At 42.0% G+C, this 23,507-nt stretch overlaps 1 protein-coding gene, 1 long non-coding RNA gene and 1 pseudogene across 5 annotated transcripts in view; 1 reads left to right on the top strand and 2 right to left on the bottom strand.

Moving 5' to 3' along the window:
* Nucleotides 1–889, bottom strand: part of LOC137236999 (U3 small nucleolar ribonucleoprotein protein IMP4) — a 194,142-nt gene extending 193,253 nt beyond the window's left edge. For 2 of the 3 annotated variants that reach the window (XM_067760120.1, XM_067760121.1), the window contains exon 1: nt 624–889. Coding sequence is in view for 1 of the 3 variants with exons in the window: in XM_067760122.1 (XP_067616223.1) it covers nt 624–774 (151 nt within the window). In the remaining 2 variants the exon portion in view is untranslated. The remainder of the gene's footprint in view (nt 1–623) is intronic. The other variant, XM_067760122.1, reaches the window with a different exon arrangement.
* Nucleotides 890–1,455: 566 nt separating this feature from the next.
* LOC137239563 (protein claret segregational-like) lies at nt 1,456–4,266 on the top strand (annotated as a pseudogene).
* An 11,067-nt stretch (nt 4,267–15,333) lies between these two features.
* On the bottom strand, nt 15,334–22,982 carry LOC137236998 (uncharacterized). Of its 2 annotated transcripts, none has more exons than XR_010948745.1 (5): nt 22,693–22,982; nt 22,124–22,297; nt 21,821–22,051; nt 16,669–16,849; nt 15,334–16,598 (listed from the first exon to the last, which is right to left on the bottom strand). It is a non-coding gene; the product is annotated as an uncharacterized lncRNA (long non-coding RNA). The 2 variants fall into 2 exon arrangements; XR_010948746.1 differs by having other exon boundaries at nt 16,669–16,820.
* Between the last annotated feature and the right edge of the window lie 525 nt (nt 22,983–23,507).

Genomic DNA, 23,507 nt, shown 5'->3' with positions numbered 1-23,507 from the left:
AACTCTTACCTATCCAGAATCAACCCCAACATACAAAATGTATGCCCCGCTTACAATGTGTACGCACATGACACCAACCATCTCTTCAATTGTAATGTCGAACCAACGCCTCTAACACCCCTTTCCTTATGGTCCACCCCTGTACAAACGGCAAGTTTCCTTGGACTCCCGTTAGAGGATAGTGATGACAATTTGTGATCGGTCGCGGCTATTAGGTGGGGCGAGCTTTGCTACAACAACAACAACAACAACAACAAAAATATGTCTGTTGGGATGCCCAGGTTTCTGGGTATTCAACAGTAACTGTTTGGTCAGCATCTCATTTCTCTCCCTGATGGGGAGTATTCTCGCCTCATTATGCAGATGGTGTTCTTGGGACATAAGAAGACAGCTCGTGGCGATTCTGAGAGCAGTATTGTGGCAGGCCTGTAGTTTCTTTCAGTGGGTGATTTTTAGGCTTGGCGACCATATGGGTGACGCGTAGCACGTAATCGGCTGGCTAATTGCTCTGTATGTAGTCATGAGCGTTTCTTTATCTTTTCCCCAAGTACTGCCGACGAGGGTTTGAGGATTTTGTTAACCCAAAGGTCACGCAGTAGTATAGAATTCCCCAGCCGGCTTACCAAAATCCTTTACACGTCCGGAATCCATTGCGCGTGGCAAATGATCCTCTGATACCATCGTTATTCCTTTCCCAATCTTTTTATTCAAAAGATTACCAACACACGTTTTTAAAAGAAACTCTCTCCTTAGCCTCGCTTGCCTACGAATCATCACGACCACTGAATGGAAACAGCAGATATTTATAATATACTGGAACTTTTTCTCACAGCTTTGACAGCGATACTAGTAAGTACAGGAAGGTTGCGATATTTTAAAGGCCGCGGCACATGACATTTTTCATATAGTTGCAGAAGTTTAAAGGTTAATGCACATTACAAGACGCAACATGTAGCGACACGTTCCTACAAAATATACGCGGGTTTTTGCCTAAAGGTTCATGCACACTATACGACGCGACATATACCGACAACAGCACGACACGTTGCGACAAAATATTCTTTGCATGCATTCTTAAGCTAGAGTCATTGGTGCTTTATCGGTAACCGTATCTGTAACCTTTTAACAGCTGATTCGACCAACCTTATGAGAATCAATGCAATCGATTATTGGTGCCGCTAAGGTCGTAACCGTATCGTAGCCAACCAATTGGGTTTTGGTTTACCGTCGTAACGATAAACAGCTGATTACGTTAGGGATACGGATAAAGCGATACGACATACGGCACCATTGACTCCGGCTTTATGGAACCATGCACACTTTGCGACAGTTGTACGACACGACACGATCAAGTTGCCAACTAGGCAAAAATGCCGCGTCGTTTCGGTCCACTGTCGCTAGATGTGCATTACCTCGCGGCACTTTTACGACATTTTCAAATATTTCTTTACAACCATGTCGGTTGACGAAGAGCAGCTAATTTTGCAAATAAGCAATTTCCCTGAACTTTATTATCTAAAGAATGAACACTATATGAATATGCAGCGCAAAAATAATATTTGGGCACAAATAGGAAGTGAAATTGGGGCAGATGGTAGGTATACATTGTAATTTAAATACAAAAAAGCAAGAAACTTTCCCCCCTATTGCTGGTGTCGATCGGAATAGAATCGACAATTTGTCGATTCCATTTTTTGCATTTAATATTATTACTATACAAATTAATCGCCAAATCTTTGGAGAATTATAAACATTTATTTTATACAAGACAGATTTTGCTATTTTTTCAACTTTTCGATGTATATAACATAATTTGTATACACTATAAAGATAATTGATTATCGCTCAGCGGTCGACTATCTACTGCAATCGACACTTGCAACAGGGGGGTTTATGGACCCACAGAGTGAAATTATTCGACGCAATTGTATTGCAGCTGAAGGTTTATCAAAAATGGTTTCCAGAAGTATAGTCCGATATATTCTAGTGCTTGAGGTGCAAATGCTCAATGGTTTCCAAGATAATCCATGAAGTGAAGTTTTTATTTTAATAAACATTTAGTGAACCCCGTAATAAACGCTGAAACACCTGTATTATTTGCCTGTCTATAGATTAAACACGTACCTATCCACACTCAACACCAACATGCCCAATGTGGAGAATCACCGCACAAATCACTGGATACTTTTCAGCCTTTGGCGCGTTATTTAACAAATTTACCAAATGGTTTCCAACGAAGAGGTATGCAAACAATATTTTATATTTTGAGAACTAATAACTACATTGTAATATACAAGTTCCTCTAGAATAAAGTGCCGGATCACTGACATCGTTCGATCGCAATCTGCATGTTACACTGGTATGGCGCGTTCCAAGCTGCGTCGCAGCCGCTCAGTCAGTAATATTCGTGACATAAGGGAAATAAGACCAATGAAACGACCAGAAACGACGCTTGCTCCCATACCTGCCAAGACAACACGCTATGCATACACAGGCGCATCTACAAATACCACAACACAAATTCGTTCTGTATTCAACTCAAATGTTACAATTAATAAACCATCACGTATAGGTAATATAACAACTTCCACCAAAGTATCTTCAAAAAGGCAATTACCAACACGACCTCAAATTGGAGCAGGAGCTACTGGTAGTGGTACCGTATGCGCTGTTATGACGAATACCACGGCGATAACGACAACAGCAACGAAAGCTGCCACCCATAATAAAAAAGCTACACCCAATAGCGCCAGTTCGTCAATATCAACCACAGGTGCTGGAAAACCAATTAATAAACGTATACCGCCTTATGATTTTAAGGCGCGTTATAATAATTTATTGGATAAACATAAAATTCTTAAAGCAAAATATGAAGAGAAATGTGAGCAAATGGGTTCGTTAGATGGACTACCAGAACAGCTTGAAGAATCACAGGATCAATTATATAAAACCAGGAGAACTAAAAACCTTTACACTGAGCATGATTGTTTAATTCAGCAACTGAAATCCTTAAATTTAAAATTTGATTCCATTACGGGCTCACTTGTGAAGACTAAGGAAGAATTGGAGTTTATAATGCACGAACATTAAGTCGATATATTTGCATGCAAAGTTGGAATACTTTAAAAATACTCTAATTTGTTTTTTTTTTTTCTTATAGCTTCTAAAAGAAGCCCACGATACACTTACACATGAAGTACTACAGCTACGCGAACGATCTACACCTTTAACAACCGAAAATGAATTGTTATATGAAGATTTGACTGCCTGCAAGGAGTAACTGTTTCATGCAAACTTGGAACATAAAGAACAACATAACACTATGAGGGATTTGTGTGGCAATATACGCGTGTTTTGTCGTGTAAGGGCGCCATTAGATTTTGAAGAAGATAAAGTACTCTGTGGATTGAATTATATTGATGAATCCACAGTTGAAATACAAAACTACGATAAGAATAAAGGTGGAACACAAACTTTCTCCTTTGATCATGTCTTCCATCCTAATTTAAAACAGGAGGACATTTTCGAGATGGTGTCACCTTTAATACAATCTGCCTTGGATGGTTACAATATTTGTATATTTGCTTATGGACAAACCGGCAGTGGAAAAACATATACAATGGAAGGTGTGCCGACAAATGCTGGAGTGATTCCACGCACAGCCGATTTACTTTTCGATTCCATTAAAAATTATAAACGTCTTGGTTGCGAATATGAAATACGTGTAACATTTTTGGAAATCTATAACGAAGTCTTATATGATTTGCTGAGCAACGAACAGAAAGATATGGAATACGCATGGCTAAACATAATAAGAACGATACATATGTGTCAAATGTAACTCAGGAGACTGTAACCTCTGCTTCACGTTTACGCGATTTGATGCATGTGGCAAAAATTTTTCGTACCACGGCTTCAACAGCAGGCAATGAACTTTCATCACATTCTCATGCTGTTACAAAAATTGAACTTATTGGTTTTCATGCCGAGAAAAATGAGACATCAGTCGGAACGATAAATCTTGTAGATTTAGCTGGCTCTAAGTCACCCAAAACTAGTCCACGTATGAGCGAAACTAAAAATATAAATCATTCACTATCGGAGCTCACAAATGTTATATTAGCATTATTGCAAAAACAGGATCATATAACATATCGCAATTCCAAATTAACGCATTTATTAATGCCTTCATTGGGAGGCAATTCAAAAACATTGATGTTTATAAATGTAACTGCATTTTTAGATTTAGATTGTTTTGTATTGTAATTTATGTAATTATTATTATTTTTAATAAATTAAATAATACCCTGGGGAGAGTAGATTCTTCTCAAAATACTCCCAAGTAAATATTCCATAGAGTACACACAAGCAAAGCGAGAACTGCAGTAGGTTATCATCTAAATACTCCAATATGCCGAAAATGGAACATAAAATTGCACGGAGGACCCCTGATTTTAGCAGGGTAGGAGAGGACCACATACTCCGGCTCTCACTGTGTTTCTAAGTACTCCATGGTATACCCTCGGGAGAGCATTCTCCCCCAGCGGGTTAGGGGTCAGAATATACCCGGGGTAGGTATGCCTGTCGTAAGAGGCGACTAATATACCAGATTCAAGGGGCTGTGTAGCGCAACCCTTCAGGCTGCCGGCGCAATATATAGCTCATCCAAACCCAATTGTCAACTTCACCTATCCGCGGCGAATCCTGTTTCACTAACAGACGAGGCTCTGGCGACCCAAAGCTACTCATGGAACTTGGGGGTGGGGAGGGAGGGAATGGTTTAATGTGGCCACATAACTCGTTCCCGAGATGATCGGGCTAGCACCTTAATGGTGCTGTGGTACCGGACCGTACCGGATCTGTATCGGGCAAAGGATCATCACATCGATAACACTCCCCAAAGCCTTCGGGGGCAACCTTATCGCTAAAACAACAACAAGTAGATACTTCTCAAAATACATCCACCTTTCTGCGTTGGAGGCTTTCGGCCGCGCTTATATGGAATTACCCTGGGTGGGTCCAACACGGGTTTGGAGACCAAAACTATATCCGCACAAAACACTTATGTTCACAACTCCGCCTTTGGATTATTAATACTGTTGTCAAGACGCGTCGTTTGATACCTCTCTCAATATTTTTGGATGCGTATAAGCAGTGTCAAGCTGTCGTAAAGAATTACCCAACAACAACCACAAAGGTCACGCAGTAGTATAGAATTCCTCAGCCGGCTTACCAAAATCCTCTACACGTCCGGAATCCATTGTGCGTGGAAAATGATCCTCTGCTACCATCGTTATTCCTTTCCCAATCTTTTTGTTCAAAAGATTACCAACACACCTTTTTAAAAGAAACTCTCTCCTTAGCCTCGCTTGCCTACGAATCATCACGACCACTGAATGGACGCTTCCCAAGGCAGTCGGTTCTATGTACCGGAGCGACTCGGGATTTTTCCCGACCAAGGACTGTCATTTCAGTGTGACCCCATCTAATTTGTTTCGTCCCTCCCACAAATTGTCATCCTCCCAGCAGCTCCTTGCAGAAGGACTGCTCCATATTCTCTTACTCCGGGAAGGCATCGAATCCAATCCGGGTCCGTCTCCTGACCCCGGTCCTGAGAAATGGCTTTGCTGCATCTGCCGGAAAAGAATCTTTTTTAGGACGGTCATACTCTGTTCAGAGTATCTCGTGCAAGGGATGGTTGCATCGGACAGGTTGTTCTGGGCTTGATCCCAAAACCCGACGTCCACGTAACTTTTATAAATCTTTTGTGGCTCCTTGCTGTTCACGCCCAAGGGCATCCCGTAGTCTACGCCTTAGCGCCCCCACTACCTTCCAGCAGCCCCGCTGCTCAGCAAGCCACAACAAGTACCCGCTGCTGCTCGCGCCCCACGGCGCCAACAACGCAAACAGCTGATACCACTCATAACTACTACCTTCGTAGTAGAGTTGGTAGCAATGCTGAGCATCAGCCCCTGCCCCGTCTTCTCCCTCCTCTTTTCCGGCAGCAATCGTGCAGGTCAGGGAAACAGACTCTTAGTCCCTACCTCCGTTTGCACCGTCTGCCAGCACAGAATATATAGGTTTGCGACATCCGCCCAATGCAGCTCCTGCCTTGGGTGGTGCCACTTTCCTAGATGTTCTGGTCTCCGCTACGGCAACCCCCGACGGGTTTCATCGAGCCATGTTGCCAGGTCGCAAACCCAAATCATCCGGGTACCCCAATGCTTGCTCAAGGACGCCCAGTCTCAGGGCCACAACAGCAATTGCGTCCTGGCCTTCCACAACCCAGGCGTAGTCACCCGTCACTTACCCCCAGAGTGGCGACGTCTCCCCTTATGCACTTCAGAATCTTGCAGTTAAACTGTAATGGACTAACTGGGAAGATTACGGAGATAGTCGATTTCATGAAGCCGTACAACATCCGCATTGCTGCGATTCAAGAGACTAAACTCACAGCAAGATCTGCATTGCAGACCTGCTCTGGGTATAACGTCCACAGGAAATACCGCGAGAGCGGAAATGGAGGCGGTCTCGCGTTTATCATACACCACTCTGTGCAATATTATATATTTGATCCTGGCATCGACCGCAGGGAAAATGTCTTAGAACGTCAAGGCCTATCTGTCCGGTCAGGCGATGCAAACCTAGAAATCATCAACATCTACATCCCTCCTGCCACCTGTTGCCCCAGTGGATACCGCCCTAATATCAGGGCCTTACTCACTGGCAACAATCGCATTATCTTAGGTGATTTCAATGCCCATCATGATCTATGGCATTCAAACTTGCGGGTGGACAGAAGGGATGAGATGTTGGCGGAACAAATAGAAGAAACCACGTTCTGCACAATAAACGGAGATGCCCCCACACGTATGGTAGGAAGCTGTCACAGCTCGCCAGATATCTCAATCGTGAGCGCAGAACTCGTAAACTGCGTCAACTGGCAGCCGATGGTAACATTGGCATCCGACCACCTGCCCATACTTATTTCGCTTGAGCGTACCGCCGACTTCATCGTCACTGAAAAACGCACTTTCATAAACTTCAAAAAAGGAAAGTGGGAAGAATATAAATCCTTTGCAGACAGCCGCTTTGCTGCCCTCCCTATCCCGACTGATGCCCGCCAAGGGGAGCGTGCCTTCCGTAAGGTCATTAAATCCGCCTCGGCACATTTCATTCCCGCCGGGAAAATTCCCGAAATCCGGCCCCACTTCCAGGACGCAAACTTAGCGAGGCAACGCGACCTTATAAACAGCTTGATCCAGGCAACCCCCAAATAAGGGATATAAACCAACGCAGCAGATTGCTTGTGGATGAACACAAGCGGGCGAAATTGGAGGAGCACCTAAGAGGTTGTAACCACTCTACCGGTTTGGGTAAACTTTGGTCCACCGTAAAGTCCCTATCGAATCCGACTAAGCACAAAGACAAAGTTTCCATCGCCTTTGGCGACAAAGTGCTGTCGGACGCAAAAAAATGCGCGAGCGCTTTCTGCCGACAATATATAATGCATCCTACGGTCGACAAAGATAGACGGAGAGCCAATAGACACGCACATAAAGACAAATTCAGCGCGTCACCAATCACCATCACCGCTAAAGAGGTTGAGGACGCCATTGGTCGTGCTAAACCATCCAAAGCAGTGGGCCCAGACGGCATAGCCATGCCGATGCTTAATAGCCTAGGGAAAAAGGGTTTCAAATATTTAGCGCATGTCTTCAATCTGTCTCTTTCTGCCTTTGTCATACCTGAGAAATGGAAAATGGCCAGGTGGTCCCGCTACTAAAGCCTGGGAAACCAGCTAACATAGGTGAGTCGTATCGTCCGATATCTCTCCTATCGCCAGTGGCAAGACGCTTGAAGCCATTTTGCTCCCTTATTTCCAAGCAAATTTGCAGCTAGCCCCGCATCAGCATGGCTTCAGAAAACTCCATAGCACTACCACCGCGCTAAATGCCATTAGCACCCAGATAAATTGCGGTTTAAATCAATACCCCCACCATAGAACAGTACTCGTAGCGCTAGACCTATCAAAAGCTTTCGATACGGTCAACCATGGCACGTTACTGCAGGACCTGGAAGGGTCTACCCTTCCCCCATGTCTTAAAAGGTGGACCGCTAATTATCTGGGTGGTCGGCAGGCATCGGTGCAATTTAAAACGAAACATCAAAACCAAGGAGAATTAAACAAGGGGTGCCACAGGGTGGTGTCTTATCCCCACTTTTGTTTAATTTCTACATATCTAAGCTACCTTCACCACCGGAAGGAGTCACAATCGTTTCCTACGCCGATGACTGCACAATAATGGCCACAGGCCCAGGCCCAAAGATAGATGCGCTGTGAATTAAAATAAACGGCTACCTCCCTGATCTCTCCAGTTTTTTCGCCTCGCGAAACCTGGCATTAGCACCGACTAAATCTTCCGCGACCTTATTTACAACATGGACACCCCAAGTGTCGACCATTTTGAACATCCACGTCGATGGCACTACGCTACCGACCGTCTTACACTCCAAAATCTTGGGTGTGACGTTTGATCAGGATCTACATTTTGGTGAGCACGCAGCCGCAATTGTTCCGAGAATTCAAAGCCGTAACAAAATCCTCAAATCCCTCGCAGGCAGTACTTGGCGAAAATATAAAGAAACGCTCATGACTACATACAAAGCAATTAGCCAGCCGATTACGTGCTACGCGTCACCCATATGGTCGCCAAGCCTAAAAATCACCCACTGGAAGAAACTACAGGCCTGCCAAAATACTGCTCTCAGAATCGCCACGGGCTGTCTTCTTATGTCCCCAGAACACCATCTACATAATGAGGCGAGAATACTCCCCATCAGGGAGAGAAATGAGATGCTGACCAAACAGTTCCTGTTGAATACCCAGAAACCTGGGCATCCCAACATACATCTGATTGATGAACCAGCACCGCCTAGGGGCTTAAGGAGTCATCTCCGTAAGCATTTTGAGGAAATAGGGCACCTGAGAACCCAGCCGTATGAAGTGAAAAAACACAAGCAGGTCCTTGGTGAACTCCATAAACAGGCGTCGGACCTTTATGCCGGGAATTGCCCGGTGAATCCAGTGCTTAACGAAAATTCTCCAAAACTTGCGGAAGAGGAACGCATACTCCCCAGGGAAACGCGTGTCACTCTTGCTCAACTTCGTTCTGGATACTGTAACAGGTTAAACTCTTACCTATCCAGAATCAACCCCGACATACAAAATGTATGCCCCGCTTGCAACGTGTCCCCACATGACACCAACCATCTCTTCAATTGTAATGTGGAACCAACGCCTCTAACACCCCTTTCCTTATGGTCCACCCCTGTTGAAACGGCAAGTTTCCTTGGACTCCCGTTAGAGGATATTGATGACAATTTGTGATCGGTGGGCGAGCATTGCTACAACAACAAAAACAACCACTGAATGGAAACAGCAGACATTTATAATATACTGGAACTTTTTCTCACAGCTTTGACAGCGATACTAGTAAATACAGGAAGGTTGCGATATTTTAAAGGCCGCAGCACGACGCTTCTCTTTCTAATCCGCCATCTTGAACTCCCACTCTGAAACTCAATTTGCCTCTTTGCGAAACTACTTTTTCATTCAGAGGAAAAATTGCAGTAAAAACCATTCAAATCAATTTTCCTGGAAAAGTATGCAAAGACATCACTTTTTTCTCCAATTCTATTTTGAGTTGACTTTTCTATAACTCAAATGCGTAAAATTTTTTATATAAAACATTTTATATTAAACGAAATTATTTGAATTTTAATATTTCCGTCGAAAATAATGGCAAAATGTTTTTTAATAATAATTCTAATACATGTTTTAACTATTCTATGTTTCTGCTTAACTGCTGTTTCAGGATGCACGTTTTGCAGCTCAATAGCAAGGGCTGACTTTGGCTATGATGAGATAGTGACCCGTTTTGATATTGATTCTCGAATGCTGCGCATACAAAAAAAAAATTAAAGCATGTGCCTTCCGCGTGTCGCGACATGGCCGATCTGGCTGCGTTGTTTTATATGTCTGACGTTTGGCGGTGCAGATGAACACAACAATGAAGAACAATGTACACATTTCACCTCATTATAGCGAAATATTCAAATAGAGCCATGAATCACACTATCTGCACCAGAACAATTTATTTCATGCACACTGCAATAAACATCGCATGATGCTGCTTCCATCGCATCCTATAATAATTCTTTAATTCAGTACAAATGTGTTTTTATGTAGCAGTTGCCTATGCAGCTCAAAACTCGCTCTGCATGAAAAAGTGTTAAAGCTCATACAGGTCATCACTATACCTCTTTCGATGTTGTTGTAGCGATAGGGACACTCCCCGAAGGCCTTGGGGAGTGTTATTGAGTTGATGGTCCTTTGCCGGATGCAGATCCGGTACGTTCCGGTACCACATCGGGAACGATTTGTTATGACCCCATGGGACCTTCTAGGCCATTCCGCCCTCCCACCCCCTATATTTATGAGTAGTTCGGGGTCGCCAGAGCCTCGGCTGTTAGTGAAACAGGATTCGCAACGTATAGGTGAGGTTGACACTTGGGTTTGGAGAAGCTATATATTACGCTGGCAACCCCTTGAAAGGGTTGCGCTACACAACCCCTTTGAATCTATTTGGTATTTTAGTCGCCTCATACGACAGGCATACCTACCGCGGGTATATTCTAACCCCCTAATCCGCTGGATTATCCGTCGATACTCGCCGTCGGCATCACGTGCCCGACCATAAATCTTCCGGAAAACTTCTCTCAACACTCCAAGAGCCATCTGCCCTCGACACCGTCGATGATTCCCGAGCCATAAGGCACTACAGGCATGATGAGTGACTTGTACAGAGTGATTTTTGTTCGTCGGGATGGGACTTTACTTTTCAGTTGCCTACTCAGCTCAAAGTAGCACTTGTTTGCCTAAGGCATTTTCCCATTGATTTCTAATCTGACATTGTTTTTTGGGTTAATGCTGGTTTCAAAATAGACGAAATCCTTTACAGTGTCGAAATTATACCCGTCAACAGTGACGTGGCTGTCAAGGTGCAAATGGGCCGATTCTTTCTTGGGTGACAGCAAGTACTTCGTATTGTCTTCATTTACCGCGAGAACCAATCCGCTAAGTAAAAAAAGAAAAAAATTGTTTCTAAAGTACTTTGAGCTGGCTTCCACAATTTCGCTATGGTAAACAAGCCTATATATGCTGGCAGCCGCAGTGACCTATATTCACTTTTTATTTTTATAAACAAACCAGCAGACCCGGCAGAATTTGGTTTATCTGCATACATTTTAATAAGCTTTTTCCATCTAACTCTGCCCTCGCCCCTCTACACTTTTTCCTAATCTTTGTATTGCCCCACCCTCCGTATTTTTCGCTTCATCTATCTCCATCTTCGTCTCATTCTATCTCTTTCTCAGTCTCCTTCTCTCTTTTCTCCTCTCAAGTTTTTCTCATTCTTATTCATATCTTATTGCCAGTCCCAGAGGATGTATTTTGTTCCAGTCCCATTCCGAGTCTCAGTCCCAGTCCCACTCCGAGTCTCAGTCCCAGTCCGTCTCTGGTCTACTTTCCGGAAAAAACATCGTAAATACTAATATAGGCAAATTTATATACCAAATTTCAGGCAAATCGAATAGGACGTATGTAAATAGGTATGTGGGTATTATTAATTCATGTCTTTATTTCGACTTCGCATGCATATTTATCAGTTTTGCTAGGTTGATGCGACTAAATTGAATATCACAATGAAAATTATTTTTAACCCTTTCGACCCGGTCGGTACAATATATCCCAAAAAACTTTAAAGACACCTATTGGTAAGATTTGCTGAAGTATATGCGTGAAAAGAAATTTTTCCCGTTATTTATAGTCTTCACTACATTGTGTTGACACTTCTTTGAAATGTAACAGCTACAATAGGTTGTAAACAGTGAAAAAGTGAGCACGTGTTGTGAAATTCTGCAGAAAATTTGATAAATACTACGACCAGAACGGTAAATATTATTAATTCGATTATTATTAATTCGATTGCGATTCGTAATAAAATCAAGGCTATTTCTTTATGGGATTATATGTCCCAGTAGTATTTTAACTCGGGATTATATATCCCTGGAGTTCACAAAATGCTTATAAGTTTACTAAAGTCTTTTTAGAATTTTTATACCTAATAGACACAATGGCCAGCAAGAGAGCTAAATTAACAGACGATGACATCGAAAATGTACTCTACAATTCCTCAGGGGAATCGGAGCCATTTGAAGATAGTGGCTCTGTGTATCTAGCTTCGGAAGATTACGATGAATCTACCGGGGAACAGGAGGGTTCACATATGGAAAGTGATGGATATAGTGATGAGGAATCCAGTTGCGATGAAGATATCGGTGCCGATGACGTGGAAGAGAATTTTGCCGTTTCAGTAACACCTGCTACGGAGAATATATGGACAATCGCAGACGGCGGCCGCCCACGAAAAGAAATGCCTCCACAGTACACCCCATCCGTGCTTTGTGATTTGAATCGAGGCTCCACTGAACTGGACACTTTTTTGAAACTATTTCCTCCAAGTCTTCTCATATGGATAAGCCAGTGCACAAATGAAAGGATCAATATCGTCAAGAGAGCTCAAGGTGAATATAAAAAGAAACCTGTAAATATTCATGAAACAGACCAGAATGAAATTTTGACAATGCTAGGAATAATGCTCGTGACTTCCTACAATAGACTACCGAAAATCCCTATGTACTGGTCTAAGAGAAAGTCTGTTGGCAACGCTTTGATTAGGGACAGTATGTCACGAGACCGATACCTGTTGCTTCACTCAAAGTTTTATTGCAACTCTCCAGAAAAGCCAAATGGCTGCTCAAAAAGCTACTATATTGAAGAGGTGGTCAATTGCCTAAAACATACCTTCACTGCGTGTCGCGAGGATAGTTCATTTCAAGCCATCGATGAATCAATGGTCAAGTTCAAAGGACGATCACCATTGAAGCAATACCTTCCAATGAAACCCATAAAACGTGGAATTAAAATTTTGGAAAGATCTGACTCATCCTCTGGCTATGTATACGACTTCAATATATATTGTGGGAAAGATGAATCACGAAATTTATCCGACAACTCGGCATTGGGCGAGACAAAAACTATAAAGCGAACGAATGTGGCACTTTTCTTCGATAGATTTTTTTCCTCAGTGTACCTCTTCAACAGCTTACCATTTCCGGCGGTCGGAACTATTATTTCCAATCGGAAGCAGCTTCCTACGTGTACAGAGAAGTTGAAGAGAGGAGAGAGTTTGTGCTACCAAAATCAATTTGGAACATCATGTGCCTTCTGGCAAGACACTAAACTGGTGACTGTAATGAGCAATTGTCATGGCGGAGACATAGGTTGGATTCAACGGAAACAGAAAAACGGTGAAAAAATCAACTTGGCTTGCCCAAAGTCCATTATCGAATACAATCAATACATGGGTGGGGTCGATCTGTCTGACCAGATGTCACAGCTATACGATATCAACAGGAAGTCTACAAAGTGGTGGAAAAAGGTATTCTACAAACTTCTGCAGACTACATGTGTCAACTCATGGATACTATATAAAGAAACGCACCACTTGCCAAATTACCCTTACATTGATTTTGTCATTTCATTAGCGGAGGATATGATTAAGTTTGGGCGGGCTAGAGAAAACTAAAGTGCCCAAGAAGAAGAAATCTGGACGACATTTGAAGAATCGAGACGTCAATTACGGCATAGTTGGCGATCATATACCCATCGAAGGCACAACGCGATGCCGATGCGTGAAGTGCTCAAAGGACAAGAAAGGTGGAAAGAACGATAAGCGTACTTTCTTCACATGCAAGACGTGCGAAGTGCCACTATGTTTTAAGTGTTTTACACCATATCATATGTAATATTTGTTTTTTGAATGAATAAATTATATAAACTTACTCTGGTTGAAATATTTAATTATGGACACTGCTGGGACATTATATCCCAAATTTTAAACTTAAACAACCGTTTGGGATTAATTGTCCCACTCCCCACGGCGCCTCTGATAAGGAAAATTGATATTCGGGCTCGGTCAAAGTTTTAACTTTTTAGTAGTCTTTAAAGTCCAACTAGTGTCGATATTGCATATCCCACAGTTTTTTATCGGTTCGAAAGGGTTAAAGCTCTCAGCAACAGCTTTCATTTGATATCCATAATACACACACATCTTGGGGGTATCCGGGCCCATATTTTGGCCTAAATTTCGAGACCCGGTCACCCAGCGGTGTAAAACTTACTCTGTACTAAAGCATGCATCAGCAGCTTCAACTTGATACCCATAATGTAAAAACACATTCTAGGGGTATCCGGGTCCACGTTTTGGCCTATATCTCGAGACCCTAGTCACCCAGCGGCATAAAACTTACTCTGTACTAAAGCACTCATCAACAGCTTCAACTTGATACCCATAATGTAAAAACACCATCTAGGCGTTCACGGGCCCACGTTTTGGCCTATATCTCGAGACCTTAATCACCCAGCGGTATGAAAATTACCCTCTACTAAAGCACTCAACAGCTTTCATTTGATATCCATATTCTACAAACACATTCTAGGGTACCCGGGTCCACGTTTTAGCCTATATCTCCAAACCCTGTGCGTCGATCCTGAATTGTCTTTGCTATAAATCTCACAGAGCCCGAGACCCCTCCAACGAATGCAAAACCGTGGAAATCTGCTCGTGCGTACTGGAGTTATAGCGTCAGGAAGGAAAACCCGACTTATTTTTATATTATAGATGACAAGATATTAGTTTCGTTACTATTTTGGATTAGGTGCTTTGCTATGAAAAAGTACTCGATTTAATACTGTTTCACAAAGCGGCCTCTTCTGTTCTTCCCCTTTCACTCTTCATTCGCATTAATTGGGATCTTTCAAAATGAGCTGTCACTACATAGACCACCTTGTCGTTATTACATCCCTACAAGACAGGTACCCGTTCCCTAATCGATTACTTAATCGTCATCAATAACTTGTTCACCAATTATCGTCTTAATGACTTTTACATTGCTGTCGTGAAAAAGGTAACGCATGTGCTCTCTCAAAATAGTGTACGTGTGACTCTCTTTCTCGCTCTTACCTATTGTGTTTTCGACATTCCTTCTCGCTCGATGTTATTTAAATTTTTAAGTTACTTCATCAGTTATGTTTTCGTTATCGCTAACCAAAACATATGCAACAACAACAATACGGGTAACTGGTCTATCGGTTACCCGTATCGGTTACCTTCTGTCAAATCGCTTTTTCTATGAATGAAACGCGTCTTTTATGTTCAGATAATATTTAATTATAAATTATTCATATATACAATGTTTTTTTAGAATTTAAATTATTGCCTTATTACTCTAGCGAACTTTACATATGTGAATTTTTATATTTATAAACTATATAAATACATTAACGTCTATTCATAGTCGTGCCCTTTCCGAAACCTTGTTTTGAAGTTCTTATTTTTCCTGCGCTGGTAGTGTTGCTCATCAGTTTGCAGTCATATTAGTTTGGTAGGTATAGTAACATCAGACGTAGGGAAATTAGGAAGCATGTCAGGAGTATCACCAGAATCCAAAGAAGCATGGTGGTTCGTCACCTCCGTTTTCTTCCATATCCGGATTCATTCCATACTAGTAATTATAAATATCTTGTAGATGCCACATAGGTGTAACCATACCCTCAAGATATTTCCGTTCAAATCTTGTGGTGTACACGTAAACTTGTATTTGTTCTAAATTATTCACCACATTCTAAACATAGAAAAGATGTATTAAGTGTTTGCGTAAATACCATTGTGATTACAATATGGACAAACATTCAATTCTAAACTTTTCGTTGTTACATCAATTGTTTCAGCGTGTTGTACACGTAAATAAAAATTCATACTTGAATGTATTTTCGTCTTCCAATCGCATAATTTACATTTTAAATAATGACTATTAGGCATATGAGAAATCTCATGGTCCAATAATTTGTTGAAGCTTGGTGTAGCTGCTTGAATAACACAAAATTTACATTTTGCACCACGTTCGTTATATTTAAATTGTAAATGTTCTGGTTTCTCTACACGATGCATAAAGTTTAGATGCTTTTTCCAACAATGTGCTGAATTTAATTGAAATACATACATTGGGCATTGTCTCATGATAAATTTTTCAGTATTAGAATCAGATTGGCCTTGGCCATCTTCATCGTGTTGCAAAGTAGGCGACACATGTTGGTGTTGATGTTTGCGCATATTGCGGATATGTTGGCGGTTCACTAGGCATTAATTGTTTAGAAGTTTCAACTTGTTGCGTTTGTTGTTGTTGTTGCTGGCTGATGATGTGGTGTTAACGTTTGTTGTACAATTTATTCGGGTGATTGCACATATTGTTGGTGTGTTATAGTGCTGGAAATCCTTCCGATATTGAAAGTCCTTGATTAGTGTAATCCCCACGTAGTGAACTACTCCTGTGACCGCGTCCGCGGTAACTATTACATCTGAAGGCGCTTAAGTTACAGGCATAGCTGACATCGCTTATATAACAGGTTGACTCTAAAGTAAAAACCAAAACAAAATATTAGAATCAGTGTTTATGAATAACATATTTAAAATAAGCTCTTACAACAACGTGATCGGTGGCTACATCCCCGTGAAAGTAGTGTGGTGTTCCTCCTTGTATAAACGTAGATACAGGATGTGCTCAACCGTGCAGTTTTCTTCTAATTTGAGCAAATGTATGTTCTTACAGCCACAGCTGGAATATTTGGGATATTTCTATCCTTACATCGTCAAAATCAAATTACCTAGAATGAAAAAGAAACTCATATCAGTAAGAATAGATTAAAAGTTTTTAATATAAGCCGAAAAGTGTTCCATAAATAGGGCTCCACACATAGCTCTTTTCCAAAGGCACAAGAGAAATTTCAGATAACTAGAATCAGGACCTGGTAAAGTAACTTCAAAGGCGATTTAGTCGCCACTACTTCGTATGCGCATTTCTCTACGCTCCCTTTCGGCATGCATCATCAATTTCGTCATTACTATAAAGGCCATCTTGCTCACAGCAATCCAACAATCTATTTGTCCGCAAATTCGTGGAACTAAATTCCTAATGGAAGGTTTCTCTCCAAAAACTCTGTTTACAGACAGTCTTTCGCCGTGAAAACGAGGGCAGTAAAATATTACATGTTCTGCGCCTTCCAATTCGGACGGACAGCTTGGACAGAAAGGATCCTCCTCTATCCCACGCTTATGTAGATATTCCTTCAAGCCACCGTGCCCGCTCAATATCTGTGTGAGATGGTAATTTAGTTTGCCGTGTTTTTGCTCGTACCATTCCGCTATATTCCGGACTAGCATGAAGGTTCAGCGCTCTTTTCTCGAATCTTCCCGCCGTTCTTGCCACCTAACTATTGTTCGTGACCTTGCGGTTTTCTTAGCATCTTCAGATGGTCGGCTGAATCCAATGCCATACAGATCGGCCATTTCACCTGAGAGTAGATCTACTGGGATTTTCCTGGATAAAACATGGATCGCGTCGTCGGAACAGCACATGCTATTCGTATAGCAGTAATGCGGTAGGCTGCTAGTATATCTTTTTGGTGGACCATTTTAGATCTGTGCCATACTGGTGCTGCATATAATATTATAGAGCTGGTTACGTTGGATAATCGCTGACGGGTAGCTTCGCTTGGGCCGCCGATGTTGGGCATTATTCGCGTTAGGGTTCCACTAACTCTAGAAACTTTGTCCCCCACCGCCCTGAAGTGCTCCCTAAAAGTTAGTTTTGAGTCAATGATTACTCCTAGATATTTCAAGGAGGGCTTTGAATTTATTTGAAAATCTCCTATGGTTAGGACCAACTCATCCACAGTCCGCTTTGAGCTCATCAGAACCACTTCTGTCTTATTGCTAGCCATCTCCAGCCCCGTGTTCGTCAACCATTCCTCTATTCTTCCCATGGCGTCATTACATAATGCTTGGAGCAGATCAAGTTTCTTGGCCACTGCTACTACGACAATATCATCTGCATAGCCGACAATTTCCGTGCCTCCGGGAAGGTGGTTTTGTAGCACCCCGCCATACACCGCATTCCAAAGAGTTGGACCTAGAACAGATCCCTATCTAATCTATCTATCTATCAAATTATTCGGAGCAGGTACGGAACTTGTCTTGGGACACCCAAAGTGCACCCACGCTTCTCATGGCTCCAGCGGGTTAGCGGCTTCCTAGAACTTAAGCCACTTGCTGCTTCTAGATCTGACATCTGTCAGCTGGAGTCTTAGCCCGGCAAGCGCAGGGCACGAGCACAGAATGAAATCGATCGTTTCCTCCTCCAACTCGCACTTCCTACATCTGCTATCACTGACCAAGCCTAATTTAAAGGCATGTGATGCCAGGAGGCAGTGTCCAGTAAGAATACCCGTCATGAGTCTAGTCTACAGTTTAATGATGATAAAAATATAAGAATCAGTGTTCCACCTTGTATAAACGTAGGTACTGTATGTGCTCAACCGTGCAAATTGACATTAGCAGTAACATTATTTACATAAACATAGCTTGGTATTTGTGCAGGCCTCAATATAGCATACATTGGTCCAGTTCGGTGTGCACCCGTCACTGGTACAAACACTTTTGAATGCATAGCTTTCATATAGGATGGATGTCCAGCAGTGCTCCGGTTGTGCCAATATGTAATGGGCTGCTCCGTCTCTTGGTACGGCTGTATAGGTATAGGCGGGTGCAATGTATTACTAGGCTCAAGATCGGAAGGTACATAGATGGCTCGAAGACGCCAGAGGGGATTGGAGCCAGAGTTTTCGGACCCAGAACCAAAATATCAGTAACTCTAAAAGCACATCCGAGCATTTTCGAGCGGAAGTATTCGCCATAAGTTAGTGCGCTAAGCTGAACCTTCAGCGCTGATACCCCAAAGAAACAATTGCCATACTCAGTCAGGCAGTCAGGTTCCACTAAAGGCACTTGCGGCGTTCGAAATAAAGTCAGCACTTGTCCTTCAGTGCGTAGAAAAGCTGAATCAATTAGGAGCACACAACGTAGTACTGTTGGCCTGGGTCCTAGGCCACAGGGGAGTGGAGGGCAATGAGCAGGCGGACTCCATGTTTAATTTGTTGCGTCTCTCCCACAAATTGTCAACCCCCCAGCAGATCCTTGCAGCGGGTCTGCGCCATACTCTCCTCTTCCGGGAAGGTATCGACCCCAATCCGGGTCCTTCTCCTGACCCCAGTACTGAGAAATGGGTTTGCTGCGTTTGCCGGAAAAGAATCTTTTTAGGACGGTCATATATATAAGGGCCTGAAATATTTCAATGAACTTCCTAATCACATAAAAAGTAGTAATAACTTCAATACTTTTAAAAAAAGTTTATTGGAGCATTGTAAAACCCTTCCAATAAGATAGTTTTTTTTTCTTTTATTTTTTTACATGATATACCGATACTGGAGCGCGAAAAGGGAATGGTAATAATGGTAGCAGCAAAATACAATGCATCCGGCCCTAAGGAAAAGAAAATCGGTCGCCACCTGTAACTCCAGACAGTTCCAACAACTAATTTCGCTGGAATTCGGTATTTCCAGCTGGTATTTACTGTTGCTGATCGGAATCATTCGCATTCCGACAGCATAAATATAACAATAAAATTATATAATGTGTAACAAAATTAACGAAAATAAGGCCAAATAAAAGTTGGAGCAAGGGGGATTGGAAACACGTCCTTTTCAACCTCCCATTATATGTTGAGCTGTGCTAATCGGAATCTTCATGCATTCCGACAGCGTCTTTACTAAACAAAGTTGAGGGGTGATTGGATACACTTATTTTCAATTTCCAACATCCAAAGACATGTTTAGCTTCATTGATCGGAGACTAATACATTCCGAAAGCTTAAAATACACATATAATTGAAAAATATAAGTTCCAAATTTTGTTGCCTTAAGCTGGGAGCACTGACTCGTCCCTCTGTCACGCTAGTAAATATGCTGATCGGAATCACATGGCATTCCAACAGCATATTCAATAGAAATAAGTGATTATAACAATGAATTGTACTTAGTAGTTTAAGTTTTGGGCCTAAACAGCCGTAATAATAAATAAATTAAATTAAAAAAATAAATACTCTTGTCAGTGTTTCACGTGCAAGGGATGGTTGAATCGGACAGGTTGCTCTGGGCTAGATTCCAAAATCCAGCGTCCTCGTAACTTTTATAAATCTTTTGTGGCTCTTGTTGTTCACGGCCTCATTACATTATGAGGAAATACGGCACCTGAGAACACAGCCGTTTGAATCTAAAAAACACAAGCATGTCTTCAGTGAACTCCACAAACAGGCGTCGGACCTCTATGCCGGTGATTACTGTACTCAAAGAACAAAACTAGCAGAGGAGGAACGCACTCTCCCTAGGGAAACGAGAGTAGTCACTCTAGCCCAACTTCGAGCTGGATAACGTAACAGGTTAAACTCTTACCTATCCACAATCAACCCCGACATACAAAACATTGTCCTGCTTGTAATGTGTCCCCACATGTCACCAACCATCTCTTTAACTGTATTGTGCAACCAACGCCTCTAACACTCCTCTCATTATGGCCCACCCCTGTTGAAACAGAAAGTTTCTTTGGACTCCCGTTAGAGGACATTGATGACAATTTGTGATCGGTCGCACCTATTGGATGGGGCGAAGCACTGCTACTACAACAACAACAGGCGGACAACACGGTAAGAGAGGCAGCAACTGCATGGCCCATCGATCCCGAGCCGTTCCTGCCAGTTGGCCCACAGGGGCATCTATTAGTAGAAGAAAGGGAAATAGGGAAGAACACTGGCGCAATATGCCAGGCCTGAGTCAATCTAAGTTACTGTTAGGGGGTTACAGGACAACTCGATATAGGGCATTAATAGGCCTCTCAAAAAGATAACCTAAGAACCCCAACGGCTATTCTTACAAGACACTGTAGACTGAACAGTCACATGCAAAAGCTGGGTATAGTATCGAACAACACATACTGATTTTGTGATGGATCAGCAGACGGTGGACCATATCCTTCTTGCGGCGCAATTTCAAGACGTAGGGCTAAGTTTATGGGCTCACCATGGCCAGAGCATTCCCACATTTAATCCCTCAAGCAAAGAACACTGCTGGGGTTCATCAAGGAAGTCGGCTAGGATGAGGTGCTGTGAAGGAGATGTGCAAGTCACTGTGCAATCCTCAATAAATGATCTATCTATCTACGTTCCGGTAACAAGCACCATTGTGGTACTAGCCCCACCATCTCGGGAACTATTGATATGACTACATTAAACCTTCTAGGGATTGAATATTAATAATGCCGGCAATGCGAAAGTCTGCTAAAATGCACCATTCTCCATGGAATGCTCGATATATAACTTTCCACGTTTTGAAACAGTGATGAAAAGAGCAAAATTTACAATAATTTTAACTGGCTGTGGGTAGTAAGGTGTTGATGTCCTCTCTTAACGCAATGTAATGACAACTGCGATGCAGGGGAAATGACAAAAATCTTGCAAATCTACTGATAATAATTCATTTTTCCTCCCCTTCTATGCAGTTCTATGCATACATACATATGTATTTTTCTCTCCAAATGCTAATTAAAAATTAATTGGTTTTCACATGAACTTCGAACTCTGTCGTATTTGCATTCTTCAGTTGATTATCAACAAAAGCATGACAAATTATCACTAAAAAATTCATACATGTTGCTTATATATTTAATATGGTAGCCAATTTACTTACCCTTTCTGGTGCGATGATTCCTGGACAATCGGGCCTGACTAGACGCGATTTTTTTTGCCTTAAGAGAGCGTGCTTAACGCGAACCCTATCATGTTATGGCACAACTTTGGTGATGCAAAAAATCAAAGACATTTCTGCTTCTAATGCTTCTAGGATAGCAGCAGCAGCTCCCGGTGGCACCACATAAATAACAGTTGCAGGCCGATCAGTTGCCTTTTTTGCTCCGGCTACCTATTCAATTTTAATTCACATTACATTATCTACTATTGCAATTTTTAATCACTACAAATCAATATAAATTACCGAAGCAAATACTGGCAACCCAAGATGCGTAGTTCCAGCCTTTTTTAGGGAAATACATCCAACCAGTTTGGTACCGTATTCCAAAGCATGTTGCTTGTAAAGTACCTTGTTTTTGTAGATTTCCTTTGATTGTGGCATATTCTGAGCTGAATCGCAACCCGGCGGAGATGCTATCTATTAGAATAATATAACATTTTTTTTATTATTTAAAAATTCACATACGTATGAATGAAAATCAGAAAGTAAATAATGTTGTTGTTGTTGTAGCGATAAGGACACTCCCCGTTATGGACTTTGGTGGTCCTTTGCCGGATGCAGATCGGGTACGTTCCGGGAACCATTAAGGTACTAGCCCGACCATATCGGGAGCGATTTAGTTGACATAAAACCTTGTAGGCCATCCCGTCGGTTCTATACAACTTAATATGGTAACGATTTAAAAGACGGTGCACCACCCAATTTTTATCAAAAATTATCAAACGTGGAATCAAAAGGCGCGCTTCGAGCTCCGTTTTTATTATTATTTGATATTTTTAAATTAGGTGGTGTACCGTCTTGTAAAACTTTACCCTTAATATTATTTTGGGCGAAGGCCGCCAACGCAAAAAGATGGTCTCTGCAGCAATATTCTTAATTTCCGTCACATGTCACAACTCAAATTAACTTAATGTTATTTTGGGCGAAGGTCGCCAACGCAAAAAGGTGTTCTCTGCAACAAAATTTTTAATTTCCGTCACATGTCACAACTAAAAGCACAAGATATTTTTCGTTGTAAACAATTTATATTTTTTTTGCGTTTCAATTTTTCCGGAATAATTAATGAACTGTCATTTCGATGACAGCATGAAACGTCGATGTGTTAGTGGAGATCGAAAAAAGCTTTGAATGTGTGGGTGAACTGGTTACCCTCGTCTTGTAGGGATCATGTGCTTAACAGAAGTTTAAAGGTTAATGCACATTATAAGACGCGACATATAGCGACACGTTCCGACAAAACATACGCGGATTTTTGCCTAAAGGTTCATGCACACTATACGACGCGACATATACCGACACCAGCACGACACGTTGCGACAAATAATTCTTTGCATGTATTCTTATGGAACCATGCACATTTTGCGACAGTTGTACGACACGACACGATCAAGTTGCCTACTAGGCAAAAATGCTGCGACGTTTCGGTCCACTGTTGCTAGGTGTGCATTACCTCGCGGCATTTCTAGGACATTTTCAAATATTTATTTACAAACATGTCGGTTGACGAAGAGCAGTTAATTTTGCAAATAAGCAATTTCCCTGAACTTTATGATCTAAAGAATGAACACTATATGAATATGCAGCGCAAAAATAATATTTGGGCACAAATAGGAAGTGAAATTGGGGC

The sequence above is a fragment of the Eurosta solidaginis genome, chromosome 1 (assembly GCF_040869045.1).
Source record: "Eurosta solidaginis isolate ZX-2024a chromosome 1, ASM4086904v1, whole genome shotgun sequence".
In the NCBI taxonomy this organism is placed as follows: domain Eukaryota; kingdom Metazoa; phylum Arthropoda; class Insecta; order Diptera; family Tephritidae; genus Eurosta; species Eurosta solidaginis.
Note: the sequence above shows the minus strand (reverse complement) of the source record. Positions and strands in the feature narration are given on the sequence as shown.